At 35.4% G+C, this 19,758-nt stretch overlaps 4 protein-coding genes and 1 pseudogene across 5 annotated transcripts in view; 2 read left to right on the top strand and 3 right to left on the bottom strand.

The window, feature by feature from the left end:
- LOC131425725 (uncharacterized) overlaps nucleotides 1–19,758 on the top strand; it is a 122,689-nt gene that overhangs the window by 23,996 nt on the left and 78,935 nt on the right. The gene's annotated exons all lie outside the window — the stretch shown is intronic.
- On the bottom strand, nucleotides 469–1,527 carry LOC131428098 (uncharacterized). The gene has a single exon (XM_058591764.1). It carries the CDS (start codon nucleotides 1,525–1,527, stop codon nucleotides 685–687), a length of 843 nt encoding a protein of 280 aa, XP_058447747.1. The 3' UTR covers nucleotides 469–684.
- Nucleotides 4,824–5,666, top strand: LOC131428089 (uncharacterized). Its single transcript, XM_058591753.1, has one exon. The coding sequence runs from the start codon at nucleotides 4,824–4,826 to the stop codon at nucleotides 5,664–5,666; it is 843 nt and encodes a 280-aa protein (XP_058447736.1).
- On the bottom strand, nucleotides 7,887–8,732 carry LOC131425726 (uncharacterized; annotated as a pseudogene).
- LOC131425727 (uncharacterized) lies at nucleotides 8,908–9,536 on the bottom strand. The gene is made up of 3 exons (XM_058587825.1): nucleotides 9,316–9,536; nucleotides 9,144–9,254; nucleotides 8,908–9,089 (listed from the first exon to the last, which is right to left on the bottom strand). Exons 1-3 carry the CDS (start codon nucleotides 9,466–9,468, stop codon nucleotides 8,928–8,930), a joined length of 426 nt encoding a protein of 141 aa, XP_058443808.1. The 5' UTR covers nucleotides 9,469–9,536; the 3' UTR covers nucleotides 8,908–8,927.

Here is a 19,758-nt window from a genome sequence, read left to right as displayed (position 1 = left end):
CCATCGACCTCAACAACAACACCAAAGCCGAATATTCCTGGTTCAAAGGTCATGTTGTGCATCTAGTGGGACCAAAAGTGGATTGTGTACAATGAGCTGCTAGCTGGCGATCGGTATAGGCTAAAATTGATGCGTTCGAGCCGTGCATTACGAGAGAACGATATGACAAACGTGGAAACTGTGAAACGGCTGTCTCAGTCTTATAATACAAACGAATGTTGTTTACTGTCCGACGTTTCGGCCTTTGATGTAGGCCTTTTTCAAGGAAAACTGGAAAATTTATTGTGTTACATTGACAAAAACATAGAGCGTTGAACAAATAATACAATGTAAAAACTTACTAAAGTCTATCGTTTATAGTCAAAATTTGTCGATGTCTGACGCTACGTTGTCTGGTCAATTTTAGAACATGCTTTAAAATACTACGAGAAAATGGTCATTTACTTAAAAACTGAATCAAAAGTTATTTAAAAACAATTCTTACTATTGACTGCATAACAAATATTTTGCTTGCATAAATCACGTACAGTGTCACAACTACTTAGTTTAACGACTATTCTGAAGCTTTCATCATGGTGATCAAAAACAATGAGCTTATCAACGTTATTAGGTAACGTTGTCGTTGAAAAAGCTCAGCAAAGTGCTGTGTAGAGTACGGTAGTATTGGTGTTTATCGGAGAGTTTTCATTTCTTATCGTATTTGATGGATTTGATAGAATGTAGAATACCAGCGTAAGTGGTGTTGAGGCCTTGTACATCGGTGCGATGATTAACTGTTTTGGTAGTATTGGAAATATGACACATTTCCAACAGAGGTAAAGCTGTAGATCGCAATGATCGATCTATAATCTTTGTTTTCTCCAATGCAAAATTGTGTCCTTCATTGATGGTGTGATGAATGAGTGCTGTTTTTTCTTTTAGCCTTGATATTTCTACATCTGCGTGTGGTGGTGGATTTTCAGTTAATTTTAAAAATTGATTAATGTTGGATCGATGACCACTGAGTCTGGTTTTCAGTTGATTGGTTGTCATTCCAATGTATGCATTTTCACAGTCATTACAGGGAATGCTATAGATGACGTTTGATTGTTTAAATGGATCAACAGGATCTTTAATCGGTCGGAGTAGAGATCGTGTTGTTTTAATCGGTCTATGGCTCAGTTTTGTTGTTGGGAAGTCCGGCTTTAGTGCTTTTATAATTTGTTTGCTGAGAATGGGTATGAATGGTATGGATCTATAGTGAATTTGTTGTTGCATATCGTTGGTTTGCAAAGCGGGTTTATCGGTGATTTCAGTTTCTGTCTCCTGGGTTTTATCGGTCTGTGCTATAGCAACTAAATTTGATGGTTGTGTGTTATTGTGAGGCTGCTTTGTGTGAAAATGGTTGATAAGCCTGTTTATGAGTGATGATGGATAATCATTTTGCTTCAGATGTTGGTATATGATATGTTTTTGTTGATCTGCTGATTTGTTCGTAGTTAAAGCGGTAACTCGTTTTATGAGATTTAGGGCTACATTAATTTTCATTGTCATTGGATGAAACGAGTGATAGTTCAACAATCTTCCAGATGCAATAGGTTTTGAATACCACTGTGTGCTTATGGTTTGATCTTCATATCGTATTAGTAAAGTGTCCAGAAAGGGTAGTTTTTTTTCCGATTCTACTTCTACGGTAAATTGGATGTGTTCATTATAGCTGTTGAATTTTTGTAATGTGTATTGGACTTGATCGTGAGGTAACGATAGAATTAAATCGTCCACATATTTGCGGAGCACCGGTATTTTAAACGGTACATTTTTAATTACTGTTTCGATGAGGGTTTCCATGACAATGTCAGCTAATATTGGTGATAGCGGACTACCCATGGCGGTTCCAAACGTCTGTAGATAAAATTTGTCTCGAAAGCGGAAATAACTATTGTTAAGACAGAATTCAACCATCTCTATGAATAAATCCAAGTTAATATTTGTTGCTGTTTTGATGTTAGGCCAGTTCATGATTATGTTGTTGATGACTAAGTTCTTTGGAATGTTCGTGAAAAGCGATACTACGTCGAACGAAACCAAAATATAGTCTTTTGGTATTGTTATCATGTTTATATACTTCGAAAATTCAAAACTATCGGCAATGTTATATTTACTGTTGAAGCTCTGTTTCAAAATCACTGCTATGTACTTCGCTAAGTTGTATGTTGGGGCGGTTATGTTAGGCACAACAGGACGTAGAGGCAGATTGGGTTTGTGTGCCTTGGGTTGACCGTAAATGGAAGGACAAAGTGCAGTACTGGTTTTTAATTTTCGTAACGTTATTTGATCTATGAGCTTTAAGTTATACATGCGAGAGATAATGTCGTTATTTTTTCGTTGGATGGTCGATGTTGGATCCCTAGGGAGAACTTTGTATGTTGTACTGTTCAGTAATTCAGACATCTTGCATTCGTAATCATGTTGATACATAATGACCATCTTTTTACCTTTGTCTGATTCTAGGATACATACATCTTGGTTTTCTCTAAAAAATCTTTTAGTTGCTATTGATGCCGTTTGACAAAAATTGTATAGAGGATTATTATCTCGAGTTGTTCTGGTTCTTGTTATGTAGTTTTGGATTTGTGTCACTATGTTGCATCTATTTTTATCCTGAATATGCTTGTCTGATGTTGTTGTGAGAATAGATTCGATGTCGGCAATGAGGTGGTAGATTGGAACGCATCTAAGATCAACAGGTAATGAAAACTTTGGTCCCAAACTAAGCAGTGTTTCCATTGCAGGGGGAATATATATATTAGTGGCGTTGAGTACAGATTTTTCATTTAAGTTTGGTATACTGTTTGCTGGATGTGTAGCATTTAGTAATAGTCTGGTTATTTTAAAATCTGCTTTCTTTTTCTGTGCACGTCTTTTGTTATCGAATGACTGGTTTTGGGTGATTATGAATTTGGAGGTGAGCTCTGTTGTAGTAACGTTCTGCATTTGTTGTTGACTCACCTGGAGATTGAGTTTTAGTTGTTTTAGTTTGTAGTACGTATGTTGTATTTCTATGTTCAGAAGTCCTTTTTTAAAACGTTCAACCAGCTTTTGTAGTTTATGAGTATACGGGCTACGTTCTTCGAGTAATGGGTAAATGCATTTCATTGTATTCACAATGTGTGATGGAAAAATCCCTCTTTTTCGACATTCAATGAGGAACTCTTTCCTTACCATCATATTGCACAATTTAGTATTGTTCAACGCGTATGTTTTGTACACTTTTGCAGCTGTCTGTCCGTAATTTTTGTATATTTGCATGTAAAAACCGGAATGTATATGAGCCATAATTTGAGGTTATACTTGATTTCGACTGGGGTGATAATCGTGGAAACTGTGAAACGGCTGTCTCAGTCTTATAATACAAACGAATGTTGTTTACTGTCCGACGTTTCGGCCTTTGATGTAGGCCTTTTTCAAGGAAAACTGGAAAATTTATTGTGTTACATTGACAAAAACATAGAGCGTTGAACAAATAATACAATGTAAAAACTTACTAAAGTCTATCGTTTATAGTCAAAATTTGTCGATGTCTGACGCTACGTTGTCTGGTCAATTTTAGAACATGCTTTAAAATACTACGAGAAAATGGTCATTTACTTAAAAACTGAATCAAAAGTTATTTAAAAACAATTCTTACTATTGACTGCATAACAAATATTTTGCTTGCATAAATCACGTACAGTGTCACAACTACTTAGTTTAACGACTATTCTGAAGCTTTCATCATGGTGATCAAAAACAATGAGCTTATCAACGTTATTAGGTAACGTTGTCGTTGAAAAAGCTCAGCAAAGTGCTGTGTAGAGTACGGTAGTATTGGTGTTTATCGGAGAGTTTTCATTTCTTATCGTATTTGATGGATTTGATAGAATGTAGAATACCAGCGTAAGTGGTGTTGAGGCCTTGTACATCGGTGCGATGATTAACTGTTTTGGTAGTATTGGAAATATGACACATTTCCAACAGAGGTAAAGCTGTAGATCGCAATGATCGATCTATAATCTTTGTTTTCTCCAATGCAAAATTGTGTCCTTCATTGATGGTGTGATGAATGAGTGCTGTTTTTTCTTTTAGCACACAAACCCAATCTGCCTCTACGTCCTGTTGTGCCTAACATAACCGCCCCAACATACAACTTAGCGAAGTACATAGCAGTGATTTTGAAACAGAGCTTCAACAGTAAATATAACATTGCCGATAGTTTTGAATTTTCGAAGTATATAAACATGATAACAATACCAAAAGACTATATTTTGGTTTCGTTCGACGTAGTATCGCTTTTCACGAACATTCCAAAGAACTTAGTCATCAACAACATAATCATGAACTGGCCTAACATCAAAACAGCAACAAATATTAACTTGGATTTATTCATAGAGATGGTTGAATTCTGTCTTAACAATAGTTATTTCCGCTTTCGAGACAAATTTTATCTACAGACGTTTGGAACCGCCATGGGTAGTCCGCTATCACCAATATTAGCTGACATTGTCATGGAAACCCTCATCGAAACAGTAATTAAAAATGTACCGTTTAAAATACCGGTGCTCCGCAAATATGTGGACGATTTAATTCTATCGTTACCTCACGATCAAGTCCAATACACATTACAAAAATTCAACAGCTATAATGAACACATCCAATTTACCGTAGAAGTAGAATCAGAAAAAAAACTACCCTTTCTGGACACTTTACTAATACGATATGAAGATCAAACCATAAGCACACAGTGGTATTCAAAACCTATTGCATCTGGAAGATTGTTGAACTATCACTCGTTTCATCCAATGACAATGAAAATTAATGTAGCCCTAAATCTCATAAAACGAGTTACCGCTTTAACTACGAACAAATCAGCAGATCAACAAAAACATATCATATACCAACATCTGAAGCAAAATGATTATCCATCATCACTCATAAACAGGCTTATCAACCATTTTCACACAAAGCAGCCTCACAATAACACACAACCATCAAATTTAGTTGCTATAGCACAGACCGATATAACCCAGGAGACAGAAACTGAAATCACCGATAAACCCGCTTTGCAAACCAACGATATGCAACAACAAATTCACTATAGATCCATACCATTCATACCCATTCTCAGCAAACAAATTATAAAAGCACTAAAGCCGGACTTCCCAACAACAAAACTGAGCCATAGACCGATTAAAACAACACGATCTCTACTCCGACCGATTAAAGATCCTGTTGATCCATTTAAACAATCAAACGTCATCTATAGCATTCCCTGTAATGACTGTGAAAATGCATACATTGGAATGACAACCAATCAACTGAAAACCAGACTCAGTGGTCATCGATCCAACATTAATCAATTTTTAAAATTAACTGAAAATCCACCACCACACGCAGATGTAGAAATATCAAGGCTAAAAGAAAAAACAGCACTCATTCATCACACCATCAATGAAGGACACAATTTTGCATTGGAGAAAACAAAGATTATAGATCGATCATTGCGATCTACAGCTTTACCTCTGTTGGAAATGTGTCATATTTCCAATACTACCAAAACAGTTAATCATCGCACCGATGTACAAGGCCTCAACACCACTTACGCTGGTATTCTACATTCTATCAAATTCATCAAATACGATAAGAAATGAAAACTCTCCGATAAACACCAATACTACCGTACTCTACACAGCACTTTGCTGAGCTTTTTCAACGACAACGTTACCTAATAACGTTGATAAGCTCATTGTTTTTGATCACCATGATGAAAGCTTCAGAATAGTCGTTAAACTAAGTAGTTGTGACACTGTACGTGATTTATGCAAGCAAAATATTTGTTATGCAGTCAATAGTAAGAATTGTTTTTAAATAACTTTTGATTCAGTTTTTAAGTAAATGACCATTTTCTCGTAGTATTTTAAAGCATGTTCTAAAATTGACCAGACAACGTAGCGTCAGACATCGACAAATTTTGACTATAAACGATAGACTTTAGTAAGTTTTTACATTGTATTATTTGTTCAACGCTCTATGTTTTTGTCAATGTAACACAATAAATTTTCCAGTTTTCCTTGAAAAAGGCCTACATCAAAGGCCGAAACGTCGGACAGTAAACAACATTCGTTTGTATTATAAGACTGAGACAGCCGTTTCACAGTTTCCACGATTATCACCCCAGTCGAAATCAAGTATAACCTCAAATTATGGCTGATATGACAAAGTTATTCGTTTGCATGACAACGTTCGGTTTCATGTCGCAAAAAAATATTTGGAAATACTCAAGTGGGACATTTTGCCGCACTCGTCGTATTCGCCTGACATTGCTCTTTCTGATTACTGGTTGTTCCGACGGATGCAGCACGGTTTACTTCTTTCGCAGAAATCGAAAATTGGCTTTAAACTTGGATCAGCTCAAAAGATGAATCATTTTGTCGAGAGATGGGAAAAAGTAGTAACTAGCGATGGACGATGCTTTGATTAATCTTTAAATTCTTTCTATTTTGGAATATATGCAAAAAAGAACCGAATTAATTTGTACTCCCAATACATTCTTGAGATCTGCACCACTGGTCTATACTCGCACGGGTTTCAAAGTGAACGTGTGCTCTTGAACTCTTGAACTACTACCTCATCCTTGAGATGAATTACCTTCAAATCTATACACATATACAGTAAACTACAAACGCAGATTCGGACTGAGATTGATGAACTTGGGATAGCTCCGAAAAGTTTGAAAATTGCTTTACAACTCATAGGACTCCTTTTCGAACGAACTTAATCAGTTCTTCAGTTGTCTATTTCAAGAGTCTCCAAGCTAAAAACAAATTTGCAATTGATCTGGAACAAAATTGATATCCACTCCCATCTGCCACCCGACCTAGAGATATTCGCCATGCTTCAATCTTTGTTTGGGAAATATTTCCGATTTCAGGTGCTACAGTTCAATGAATGCCAAATCTCGACAGCAAAATACTCTTTCCGCGGAGCCAACGACCAAAAACCAAGAACTAGATAAACACACCACGGATCCAAATATTGACATCGGCCAATGTCAATATTACTATCTTCTGTGTTTTGTGTTATCGCATACGTTGCAAATTTATTTAGCAATCAAACATTGTGCGGTATCAATTTCGATGATTTCACACCGTCGCAACGTTGAAGCTTTGTCGCGAGCTGAAACAGCTGATGGCAGAGGTAACCGAAACCGATTCGCGCTGCGAAAAACGGGTTTGTTTTAGTATTCAACACCTAACTCAAAATGATTGTTCTCTATTTGATAGTCCCACGACAAAAGGACCTAACTGCAAATGAGAGCCTCTCTTTGTTTACTTTCTTTTTTGATTATTACGGTGCCGTTACTGGAACTTCTTGAAAGTTTCCTATGTAAATCGAAAGCTTGTAGTTTTAACTTGAAAGTTTTGCGAAGAGTAAGGCGTCTAATATAAAATCAATCCGGTAAATCGTGAAAGAAACCCGATCAGATGGTAATAACAGAATTATAACAACTGGAGTAATTTATTTCAAAAATGTTTTGTAACAAATTTTGAAATATTTTTGGCTGGTAAGCTGTTAAAATAACAAAAATCATAACAAAAAAGACTTTAGCTGTAACAAAATTGAAACAGATTTTGAAACGTTTGTATCACAATTATTTTTGAATTTGATAGAAATACAAAAGTCCGAAAGCAGAAATTTATAACAATAGTTGTAAAAAATTAGATATATATATATATATATATATATATATATATATATATATATATATATATAATTTCTTTCTTTTGAAGTACTAAAACATAAAAAAAAATTCATTTGCATTTTCAATTTCTCTTCATTTACTTAAAGTATCGAAAGCCTTTATAGTTTAAATTGAGTTCACGCAGGCTAATCAGTGCAATAAAAATCCAACAAACAAAATCAAAATTATATGCTTAGGTGCCAGATCAATTCTGTTTAACTTGCAGGATCGTTTTTGCCGTAGTAGGCCAAAACACGTTTCATGATTCTATTTGTTTCGTTGGCCCATGTTCTGGCAGCAGCCGGAGAATCCCCTCTATATATTCTGTGTTCAAGCATACGGTCTGTAAAAACAAGTTGAATAAATAATCAATTAAAATTCAATAAAGAAGGTAATCACCTCGTACGAATTGAACCTTTTCTGGTTCAAGCGGAACTTTTTCCACTGCAATAACAGGCAACTGACGTGGTGCATCGTGATGTCCCGATTTTCGAGGTCTTCCGAATGGGTTATTAGATGATCTGCCGCTTACCGATCGGTTCACAAATCCATAAGGCCACAATTCCTTCATTAGCAGTCGGACAAAAGTGTAGTCGCTATTTATTGCTCTATCCGAAAAGCATATGAGTTGTTCCCGGTTAGGGTAACCGTCAATTTCGGTAAAACAGCCTTCTGCGGGTCTCCAAAAATCTTCTCATTTAAAGTGTCAGTTAGCTTTAAACAACGATTTGTCGCTTCACGACTGGTTTTCTTCAATCGTGTTATCTGTCGTTTCATCGAAGCGTTCTCCAACATTAATTTGTCAATTATTTTCTGTTGACCACAAAGACATTCTGGAATATATATACACATATATATAATTTGCATTTCATATAGTTCGTACTTACTATTGATACCTTCCTCTGAATCTGAATAGTAATCCTTTCCTGGAACATTCTTTCCGGAATCATTCGTTTCTGAATCATCCTTTCCTGAATCATCCTTGTCTGTGTCAGAGTCAGCCTCCTCTTCTGATTCTTCTAGCTCAATTTTTTTCGCATTTTTTTTCTCAAAGCAGTTTTTATTTCTATTCGGTTTTCAGCAGTCTAAAAACCAGTAAGAGTTTAATTAGATGGTGCTCTAAAAACAAATTCAGTAAAACTAAACAAGTTTTGTTCTTTTATATTTGTTTTCAACATAGTTTACTTACCTCATCGGAAACCGAAAAATATGACCCGTTCGTGTTTTTAGACCAGCGAGTATCCACTGATCGCTTCCTGGTAGACTCCAACTGCTTCCTGGTACATTCTGATATTTTTCTGCTAGATTCCTTACTTCCGGTATGATTTACAACCTAAAAATGAAGTTTTGTAAAAGTGAGGTTATATTTTATATTCGTGCATATTACCGGTTTAGAACGGACAGCAACAGGAATACTGTTCCTGGTGGACTGACGAGGACAACGACTCGTGTCCGTGCTGGTCTTTGCGATAACATCCACGTTTTTATTTTCTTTCTCCTGAAAAGGGAAGAATGCATCGATTAGAACATCAATGTTAATCAATTCATTATGCACTTACCCGATCAATATTATTTAGAAATTTCAAATTTTTCTTATTTGCTGCCGCTCGCAGCTTTTTTGTTGCCGAAGAAGTATATTTTCTAACCATTTTATAAAGTCGCACAAATTTTGCACTTCGTTTGCGTTGTTTGTTGAAAAAAACGTGGCACATATTTCCTCATCCAGCTACACTGTAAATTTCTAGTGCACGCGTTTTTGTTCAAGGTAATAGAAAATAGTGAGGATATTATTGTATAACTGTTAACTAAAGATATACTGAATGTGTCAAAAAGTAAGCTATCAGTACTAAAACTGAATTATGGCAATGAATGTAAACAGCTGTGTCTTACTAAAACTGCATTTGGAAAAATTTACCAAGAATTTGTATGAATAAAAAGACGTTTGTGCTTTTTGGTAATGAAACTGTGATGAAGATGAGTATACATGCTTCACGGAGTATGATATTCATGAATATACCTGCTTAATGAACCATGTCGCTTTTGAGGAAGCGTGAGCCTTGTTGTTTTATTGGAATGGTTGTCCATGCACAAAAAAAAGAGAGCGAACAATATTCACTCCCACTACTGTTTCTAATTCTCTCGGTAAGAGAGAATGTCTAACCTCATAATTCATAGATAAATCTCGATGAACATTAGAAAAGGTCCCAAGTGCAAGTGACAGTTTCTCTTTGTTTACTTACTCTTTTAATTATTACGACATATTCCTTTATTTTCCAACAATTTCTTAACTAGTCGAAAGTCGATGAGTTCAGTCGTTATGTTATGTTAAGAGTTAGAGAGAGGGATGGCCCATCGGACCGTAATAATCGAAAGAGAAAGTAAGCAAAGAGAAACTCATTTGCACTTAGGACCTTTTCTCGTGTTCGTCTTCAAATATTCAATTTTCACTAATATACTAATGACTGGCTTTTATCTGTCGAATATTTTTTCGGGTTCGAACGCGCTTCACATTTGTTTATATAGAATTTATGTTGTGTGCATTGCTACCGCTAGCGGTTTATTAGAATAATTGATGTAATGAGGACATGTGTTTTTCACAGCTCTTAACAAACCATAGCAATACGCAATGAAAATTCAATGAAAAAAATTAAACTGGTTCCACTAGCGTTTTGTTTTTGTGGTTCTTTTTGGCTGGCAAGGCGTCCTCTTTGTGAGCGGTGAAATTTTTCGCTCACAATGCAATTAGGTTATTTACCGTCACTGCTAACCTCAATCGGATGAACACATTTGGATAGTTCAGTAGTACTGTTTGTAAACGGAGATTTTTTTTTGTTTGTCTGTTGTCAAATTGGTTGAGACCATTTAAAGTTCATATCGTCTAAATAGAGTTTTAAAACATTTATTCACGATTGGATACGAATTGTTATTGAGATTTATTAAATAAAAGTAACTAGTTGCAAAGTGTAAAAATGATTGTTTAACATGTGTGCTTCGATTTTTGTTTAAGCTTGTTTGTAAACAGTACCGCTGAACTGTTAACCATGAATCTTTGATCATTTGTGATGTCGCGATAAAAAATCTAATGGAAACTATATGATTTCCGATGGAAATGCTGAACCTTATACCATGTTGTATTTGAAGCATAAAGTTCAACCAAGTAACTTGTATGGAATAAAAGAAACCATATTAAAGAACTAGTCGCTTACAAGCCGTATGCTGAACGAACGATCACCTTTAGTTTATGACCTTGATGTAAAATTGTGTTTTCTTCAGTAGCGTGTTAGTATTTTTACAGTCATTCTGAAACGAAAATTTTTGCTTTCTTTTCTCGTTTGTTGTAAAAAAAAGTCCTGGCATTACATTCCTTTTGTGGAATTTGGCCTTTCTGTTTCAACAGACTTCGCAGCCGATTCATAGTGTACAGAATCATTGCATGGCGAGTACTATGGATCCTACTGACACTAAGAATCCTTCCAGGTCGGGGCTCGAACATACGACAACTGGCTTGTAAGACCAGCGCCCTATGCATTGAACCACCAACCCGGGTCTGCGTTTGTTGTATCTGACATATTTCACTACTTCATTCTGGAATGATTGAAGGAATGTTCAATTAACAGAAATGCCAGATCTATCGATACATTCGTGATTTTTTTCACTTCCCTGTTCAAAAACATCCATGCGATATTCAAGGACTTTGAATTGAAATTTCGATTAGCAAAACACTGCGTTTTTTGGCAGATGAAAGTAGATACAAATAAACTGTCATTTACTGTTAGTTCTATTAATAATCGGCCAACAATTTGATGTTTTTTATGTTTCAAACACAACTGGCAACTCTGCTGTCTACGTATTTTCTGATTTTCGTAATTTTTTTCTCGCAGCTTATTTCGCGTATTATTTTAAGTAATAATGAGTCGTAGGCCGCGACATTACCATTTATTAAAACCGTGGTATAACTGTAAATATATTAGAAAGGTAAATTATACGAAAACAGCTATGCTGCTTATTTCTAATGATTATTTCTTTCCTACACAGCCAAAACATTTTACTTTTGCTGATGCCACTCGAAGAGGAGGAATTGATTCAGACACAACAAATGAAAATGATAATCTAACAGCGAGAGAAATATCTGTAGAGGTTAATTCACATCTCTTACCTGGTTTATTGGAATCTGTAAGCTCGCACTTTCCAGCCGAGCATGCGAACTCTTTTGTTGTTTACAATATTCATCTCCCGACGCATTTGGTCGAATCAGTAAGGAACTTAGGAGCTCTTTGGAACTCCTCTCTCTTTCCATATGAAAACGGAAATGGCATGTTGATTGATTTCCATACATCGAAAAATCATCCAGTTATACAAGTTGCTTCCAAATTAATTTTTATCGAATTTGCCATCAAACGAATATCACAACTAATACTTATATTAAAAAGTACACAATGAGGGAATCCTAAATATAAAAGTGAGTGCAGGAGCATTCTCCCGAATGATGCTGAGTTCTTAGAAGACTTAAGTGGAATAGAATTCAACGACGTAGAGAAATATTATTTCAAAGGAATTAAAATATGCACGAAATTAAAATGCACAAAATATGCATATGATGACTCATTTATGAATATTAATAACAATTTTATTCGCATTATACGAATTCTGATTATTCATGAAAATAATATATATATATATATATATATATATATATATATATATATATATATATATATATATATATATATATATATATATATATATATATATATATATATATATATATATATATATATATATATATATATATATATATATATATTTTGGGACAGATACTGAATACTACAACAATATACAGTAATATGTTCAGCTACGCATATTCTGAAAGGATGGTACTTTTTCGGGTTTCAAAGAATATTTGGTGTCAGTGTTATAAAGTGTTATAAAGAAATTGAAAGATCAAATTTCCCTGACAAAAAACTTTATTTCAATTTGTAAACCTAGAACACAAGTCGACTGAATATCTTTTCAACAATATATTTATTAAGGCAGTAAGCGTAAGCTCCAAGATGCCAAGGGCAACTGAATATCTTGAAAAATCAAAACCGAATAGTCCCGAATAATGTCATTGCTATGATTGATATTGTTAATTAATGTATAAATTAGAAATAGGTTTTAGAAAACTATGTCACAGCCACCTTTTAGCATTGTTTTAACCAAAAATTGTTGAATGATTTTTTTCTAATAAATGAATAATTTGTTTAGTGCTTTGGTTTCTTCTTATAGTTTTTTGAAATTTTGAGCACTATATCTCGATATAAAGCAACGGAAGAATTCATTTTTTTTTCAATTAATGAACATTATTATGATACTTGCAAATAAAAATAAAACATTATAACTGATTTTGTTATTATATTGGTATCATAAGTTTTAACTTTCAACTCTTCTCATTTATTAATTATCTCAAAATAACACATATTGTTATACATATCAACTGTTGATATACCTGTGTTATGATTATGTTATGTGCATCTGATCGGGCATGCAGAGAAAAAAAATCCTTTTTCATCAAGACAATGCACTCTGCCACAAGTCGATGAAAACAATAGCGAAATTGAACGAATTGGGCTTTGATCTGCTTCCCCACCCCCATACTCGCCAGATTTAGCCCCCAGGGACTACTGGCTCTTTGCTGATCTTAAAAAATGATTTGGCTCAAATGAGGAGGTCATCGCTGAAACTGAAGCTTATTTTGAAGCGAAAGATTTTTTTTTTAAACATGGTATTGAACAATTGGAAAAACGTTGGAACCATTGTATCACCCTAAAAGGTTATTATGTTGATGAATAAAAAAAAATTTGCATAAAAAATGTTGTTTCCATTGTTAGTCTCGGGACTTATTGATCCATGTGTTAAAATTCTTAAAATTCTTGAAAAAATACCACGAATTTTAGTTTAATGTTTTCGAAATGCCGAAAGTTTATAAAGTTTGCATTATTGAAAGTAAAAGAAAATTCACGTATAAAATGTATCGGTTAGGTTCAATTTAATTCTGAAAAAATCCAAACGTTTCAACATAATTCATACTCCTCGGATTCTTGAGAGTCCTCAGTTTACTGTGATTTGAAAAATCGGTCCTAAAATCCGAAAAAACAGTTCCTAAAATTCCTGAACGAGAAAAAAATTCTTTCTTCATTCTTCCGTAGATCTGATTTCGGTAAATTCGATATCGCTGCCACACTGTAAACCAAACAGTTGACTATTCATTGAACGAATGACAAAGCGAATATTTCGCCCATCCGCTCTTTATGAAGACAGACGTTGACAGAGTGGGAAAACATTTGACACAGCACATATTTATAGATTCTGTTTTGTGCGAAAGTTAATACTGTGCCGAACGGTGGTGTGAGCAACGATCAAAACCGTAGGCCGTGTTAGAGGAATCAGGAGGATGACATCATTATGGCCAGCTGTGATTGGCTGAACTATGAAAATACTTAAACGACGTTGCAGCACATTTTGAAGTTAAATGTTTCCGACTCGATTGGAAGTTAAATTATAATAATCCATAAACAAATGACTGATACAATAAAAGATGGGAGCAATATAATAAGTGAAACAGACAAATTTTTTTTGTTTACAATGTTTTACTACAAAGCAAAATGAATTGTGATTTTGATTTAAATTAATCTGTCAACTAGGCCCGTTTTGTCAGCCAACACTCACAATGTTATCGACTGCTGGTGGTTTTCACAGCCATTAAACTGCTATGCAATGTTCTAATGATTTATATGAAAATTTGAAAACATCTCCAAGTAACTTCAACCAGTATGACAGTATGACAGTTCTCTGATAACTAAATTTGATATGAGTACTACACTACATTTTATTTACGAATCACGTTACTTTCGCTGGATTATGCATTAAACATCTTCTGAATGCCAGTCCATTAAAACCTACGTAAAAAGTAGGGTAGAAAATATTCACATAACTTGTCACGTAACTGTGATGTGATCTTTTGTTTCAGTGTGGCTTGATTTTTTTCGAGTGTAGCAGTGACTGTTTGGGTCGGAATTTGATGTGTAAAACATTTTTGTTTTCAATATAGGGGTGCAAGTTAGAGCCTCAAGGAAGTAAACGTACAGAAAAGCGGTCAGGTTTTGAACACTTACAACTCAGTCAGTTTTATTTTGATTTGTAATATTATTTCACCAACTGATTAGAAATATTTATACGTTTTGATTTGAATGGTTGCTGTATGATCCCAAATGTCCTAGAATTTAAAAATCTTATTTTCTGAAAAACAAATAAGTTTAGAAAATTCATCAGCGGCCCTTACACGAGTCATTAAAAATGTCATTACTAAAAAATAATATCATTTTAATGAACGTGTAATGGTGCAGTAATGACGAGATTTCTAACAAATTTGAAATACATCATTACTTAGTCATCATTTAAAATGACATTTTTAATGCTCGTGTAAGGGCCGCTATCTGTTAAGATGTAGGTAAAAGCCGCGATTTTTTCTTCAAATCACGTCAATCCGTTACCACCCGCCTCTTTTAAAATATCAATTTTAAAAGTATCAAAATTGTCATTAGTGCATCTTATGGCGTTTTCGTTTTAAATTTGCACTACACCGGTGCAGTAATACACTGATGCATGAATAAACGAACAAAAATGACGAAAACATAAACAGTAACCATTGACTACCATAAACGATTCCATTGCACAGAGCTACACCAAACTTTTGATGAGTGCTACACCAGTGGTATCGGTGCAGAAAAAGTGTAGCAATTGGTAAAAACGAACGGTTTCAGTGCAACCTTATTTACACCGGTGTAGCGCAATTTAAAAACGAAAACGACATTATTCAGCACAACCAACACTTATGGAGCCTAACCCTGAAACCTGACTTTGGACATCCGCCTGTCACATGATACAACGATATTACCGCAGATAATTTACCTGTTGAGTCATTGATGAAAATGGGCCGATGTAGAAGAACATTGTTTACGCGACATCATCGGTGCGATTCTGCTTGATCTGTTATCGCGAAAGGGGCAGTTGTTATTGATGATGTTGCTAGTGCATGTAATTATTGCAAAAGCTTTTCGAGACGTCTGCCGGTGAGTATGATTGGTTGAAAAATAAGGCCCAGCCATCGAATTAGCTGCCGATAAGGGATCAGCATTTGCGAAGCCATTATTACTGGCCCAAACATTGGCGATTAATAATTTCCGTGTCAACAACAATCCATCTTCGGTGGGTTTGTTTAAACGTCAAAACTGACGATGAGAAATTTGGCACACGGTAACTATGTTGTTGTTGTTTTCTTGCGGTTCTAATGTAGCTTTGAATACCGAAGGTACGGCAACAGATAACTCGTGGGTGACTTTGATCGCTTGGTTTCAATTGATTCGGTACGCACTTCCGGTTGAAACGAAAACATGTCTGTTAGAGCAAATTCAGCAACTGGAAGTTTTATATGGGCGATCTATAATAGAACTAAAACTGGAACAAACGTATCACCAGCAAACCGTTTTAGTTTTATTTATTCGAACAGTTCTACGGTCAAATTTAAAAATTGGTATACGCTGCCGTTCTATTTTTTTGTATTTTTGAAACAAGAGTTACACGCTACCTGGGCTGCAAGTTTTTCTTGTTATAATTTCCAGTTTTAAATTTTAAAACTGACATAAATTATGCGTCTAGAACTGGAATACTCCTGAACATGCCCTTATAACGCTTATGATTAGGGTTCGCACTTCTTCTCGTATGAAAGACTCCAACGTTACCCTGGAAGGCCACAACATAATGGAAAGAAATTTTGAAGGATTTAGACTGTAGAATAGGTGAAAATTGTGAACATTCGACATTTGAAGGAAAAAAACGTTTTATATATTGTAGCTACTAGTAGAAGAAGTTTATTGGCTCCAGGTCAAGATGGAGAAAAAAGTTTGCGGATGTTTGAAAATTTAAAATTTCTTTTTAATTATATTTTATTCAAATTCACGGAAAAAGGTGAAATTTTAAATAAACAATATGCTAATCAAAAATCTGCCACATGCTGCTATCTCCATGTTACATGGCTCCACACACCGAAGACAGGGGACAATTGGTTCACTGATCGCAACATTTCTTTCGTCGTCTCTGCTTTGTCTTTCTCTAGAAAGCATATAACATTGCTGACTTTTTTCGGAGACCCCTTTGATCAATTCAATCAATTTAGCGTTAGAAAGCTAACCAAAGTACCGAAAACTAAATAAGACACAAGTTACAGAAGATGGCAGCTTTTGACTCATCGAAATTCTTCAAAATCTATGCAAAATGGGTTCGTTAAAAATTAATACGAACCAAAAGAGTCAAATAGCGATGTTTGAAGTTGTTCATCCACGGAACGACCGAAATCAGCTCTGCGCCTAAATCGTATTGCTGTTTTCGAATTAGTTCATTTTAACAACAAAATTCACAAAATAACTATGAAATAAGTTAAAATTGAGAATTTACTTTGCTGAAAAAAACACTTATTTCCAGAGAATGTGTTTAGTTGGCGAATATCCTGGACACAAACCAGTAATATTTCAATCAAGCACGAAATTCTCATTGGCAACTCATTTTGTTATTAAAATCAGAAAATTTGTTTCTATTTATCTATCACCATCATTGCTGAAGGGCAATACAAAGAAAACAAAAATGAAATTGGTTTTATTAACAAAAACTCATGAGAAGTGTCAAAGCAAAACAATCCATTAAAAAGCTAAAAAGGACAGCCTTGTTGAAACTGCTTGCAAATTGTTTTGATGTTATTCACATGTTTTACGATATATCCATATATAAATTTCTAAACCGATATCTAAAAATGACGTAAACTCTTAGTGGAAAGTGTATTTATTCAGAATTTGTGCGCATTTGAAGCGATTGTGCGTAATAATGTTTTTACGCGGAACAGTGAAGTGAGTTTCGAATGTTGCACTCTAATTGTACATGTCAAATGATGTTTTTTGTATCTTCCAACCTTCCGAGCAACGCCGTCCGGTGTACTCTTGAATTCGGTTTTTGTTTTTTGAGTGCTCAAAGTTTTCAGTGAGAGAGTTGATTTCGCGAAGTTGAATGAAGAAAACAGCGATTTAGAAGAAAAAATGTCAAAAAGAAGTTTATGTTTCGCTTATTGCTTTTTGTCCAATACAACATCGTATTTATACCTGCCAATATAGACAAGACAACCGCGACTGAAATCATTCAGTAATAGCCGTTCAACCGAGAAGGTTGTGTATAGAAGCGTACAGTTTAAAAACGCTTGTTGGTTTACACGCGTTAAATACGACAACGGTTGAACTACAGGTAGAGACCTGTTGGCAGCAGCCGTTAAAACGTATAGTCGTGCTGCATAAGAGAGCCCTAGTGCTGGGCCAAGCTGGTGAAGGAAACAACAAAGGGCGTTTCCCAAGCTCTACTCAGGCCACAATACACAGCCACAAGTGCTGAGCAAGAGAGTGCAAAGGCACATCGAAGAAGGAGAGTGCAAAGGCACATAGAAGCAGGAGAGTGCAAAGGCACACCGGTGCGAAGGCACTTCGGTGCAGAAGCATATCGGTGCAGAAGCATATCGGTGGGGAGCACAAGGAAGAAGGAGACAAGACAACTCGGTCTTTCCACTGCCATACAACACGCAGGTATACACCGGTGACCTGCACTGGTTACAGCTGGCGAAGACAAAAGTAAATTGGAAATCGAGTGGTGCTTGATGTCAGGTAGCAGTAGCATCACATCCAACAATCAGCATCCAACAAGAACATCTAGAGCAACGAGAATCTACACGGCAGTGCAACAGAGATAGACAACAATTTCAAGGTAGAAGTTTATTTTTTTCATTTTGATTGAGTACTGTGTAGTTTTGGTTTCATTTTTTATATTAAAGTTTGATTAAAAATTTTAATGTGATGGATGAATCCATGGACGTAAATCCTAGCATGAATCCGATACCCCCACGAACGAAAAAATATCAGGAGAGCTCTTCTGGGCCTTGGATAGTCTTTTTTAGACGTATATCAAAGCCACTAAACATTTTACAAATTTCTAAAGATTTGACATCACGATTCTCCTCAATCAAAGAGATCATAAAAGTGAATAACGATAAAATTCGTGTTGTGGTAAATAATTTGAAGCACGCGAATGATATTGTCTCTTCGGAACATTTCATTAAAGAGTATAAAGTTTACATACCCTCCAAAAATGTCGAAATTGACGGTGTTGTTACCGAAGCGAGTCTTTCGTTAGATGATTTACTCAAGCATGGTGTTGGTCGTTTCAAGAACTCTATGCTTGAGGGTGTGAAAATACTGGAGTGCAAACAACTGTACTCAGTAGTTCATGAAGAGGAAAAAAAAGTTTATCGCCCATCAGACTCGTTTCGAGTGACATTTGCCGGGTCTGCGTTGCCGTCCCATGTCTATGTCGATAAAATTCGCCTCCCTGTTCGGCTTTTTGTTCCAAATGTAATGAATTGTACGAACTGCAAAAAATTCGGCCACACAGCTACTTACTGTAGTAATAAACCAAAATGTATTAAGTGTGAAGGGCCTCATAAAGATAATGATTGCAACAAGGAAATTGAAAAATGTATTTATTGTTGGGATAGCCCTCATGATGATATTTCAGTATGTACTGCATTTAAAGTGCACAAAGACAAAATTAAGCTTTCTTTAAAAGCACGGTCTAAGCGCACATATGCAGAAATGCTTAAAACAGTCATTGATGTCCCTCCTTTGGAAACCGAAAACGGGTTTTCAAATCTAGAGGAACCAGAGGACTCTGACTCTGACGAAAATAGTGAAGGTAATTCGTTTATCACTACCCAAGGGTCAGTTAAGAGAAAGAAGTCTTCCTCCAAATTACCAAAAAAGACACCTAAAATTTCATCTTCAAAAAAAGATCCCCGTGTTAAACAAAAAAAGTCAAAACCAAAGACTGTGCCTCCTGGTTTGTCAAATTCACAAACCAATCCAGGATCTAGCACA

This window comes from Malaya genurostris, chromosome 1 (genome assembly GCF_030247185.1).
Source record: "Malaya genurostris strain Urasoe2022 chromosome 1, Malgen_1.1, whole genome shotgun sequence".
NCBI classification, from domain to species: Eukaryota; Metazoa; Arthropoda; class Insecta; order Diptera; family Culicidae; genus Malaya; species Malaya genurostris.
The sequence above is the reverse complement of the archived record's forward strand: the minus strand, read 5'-3'. Positions and strand labels throughout refer to the sequence as shown.

What these genes read in the sequence shown, in the direction of transcription:
- LOC131428089 (XM_058591753.1), top strand. Translation starts at nt 4,824, where the DNA reads ATGAAAATTAATGTAGCCCTAAATCTCATAAAACGAGTTACCGCTTTA.
- LOC131425727 (XM_058587825.1), bottom strand. Translation starts at nt 9,468, where the DNA reads ATGTGCCACGTTTTTTTCAACAAACAACGCAAACGAAGTGCAAAATTT. An exon ending in TTCTAAATAATATTGATCGG is followed by an intron (nt 9,255 to 9,315) that starts GTAAGTGCATAA and finishes TTCCCTTTTCAG; the next exon opens with GAGAAAGAAAATAAAAACGT. An exon ending in TTGCTGTCCGTTCTAAACCG is followed by an intron (nt 9,090 to 9,143) that starts GTAATATGCACG and finishes CTTCATTTTTAG; the next exon opens with GTTGTAAATCATACCGGAAG.
- LOC131428098 (XM_058591764.1), bottom strand. Translation starts at nt 1,527, where the DNA reads ATGAAAATTAATGTAGCCCTAAATCTCATAAAACGAGTTACCGCTTTA.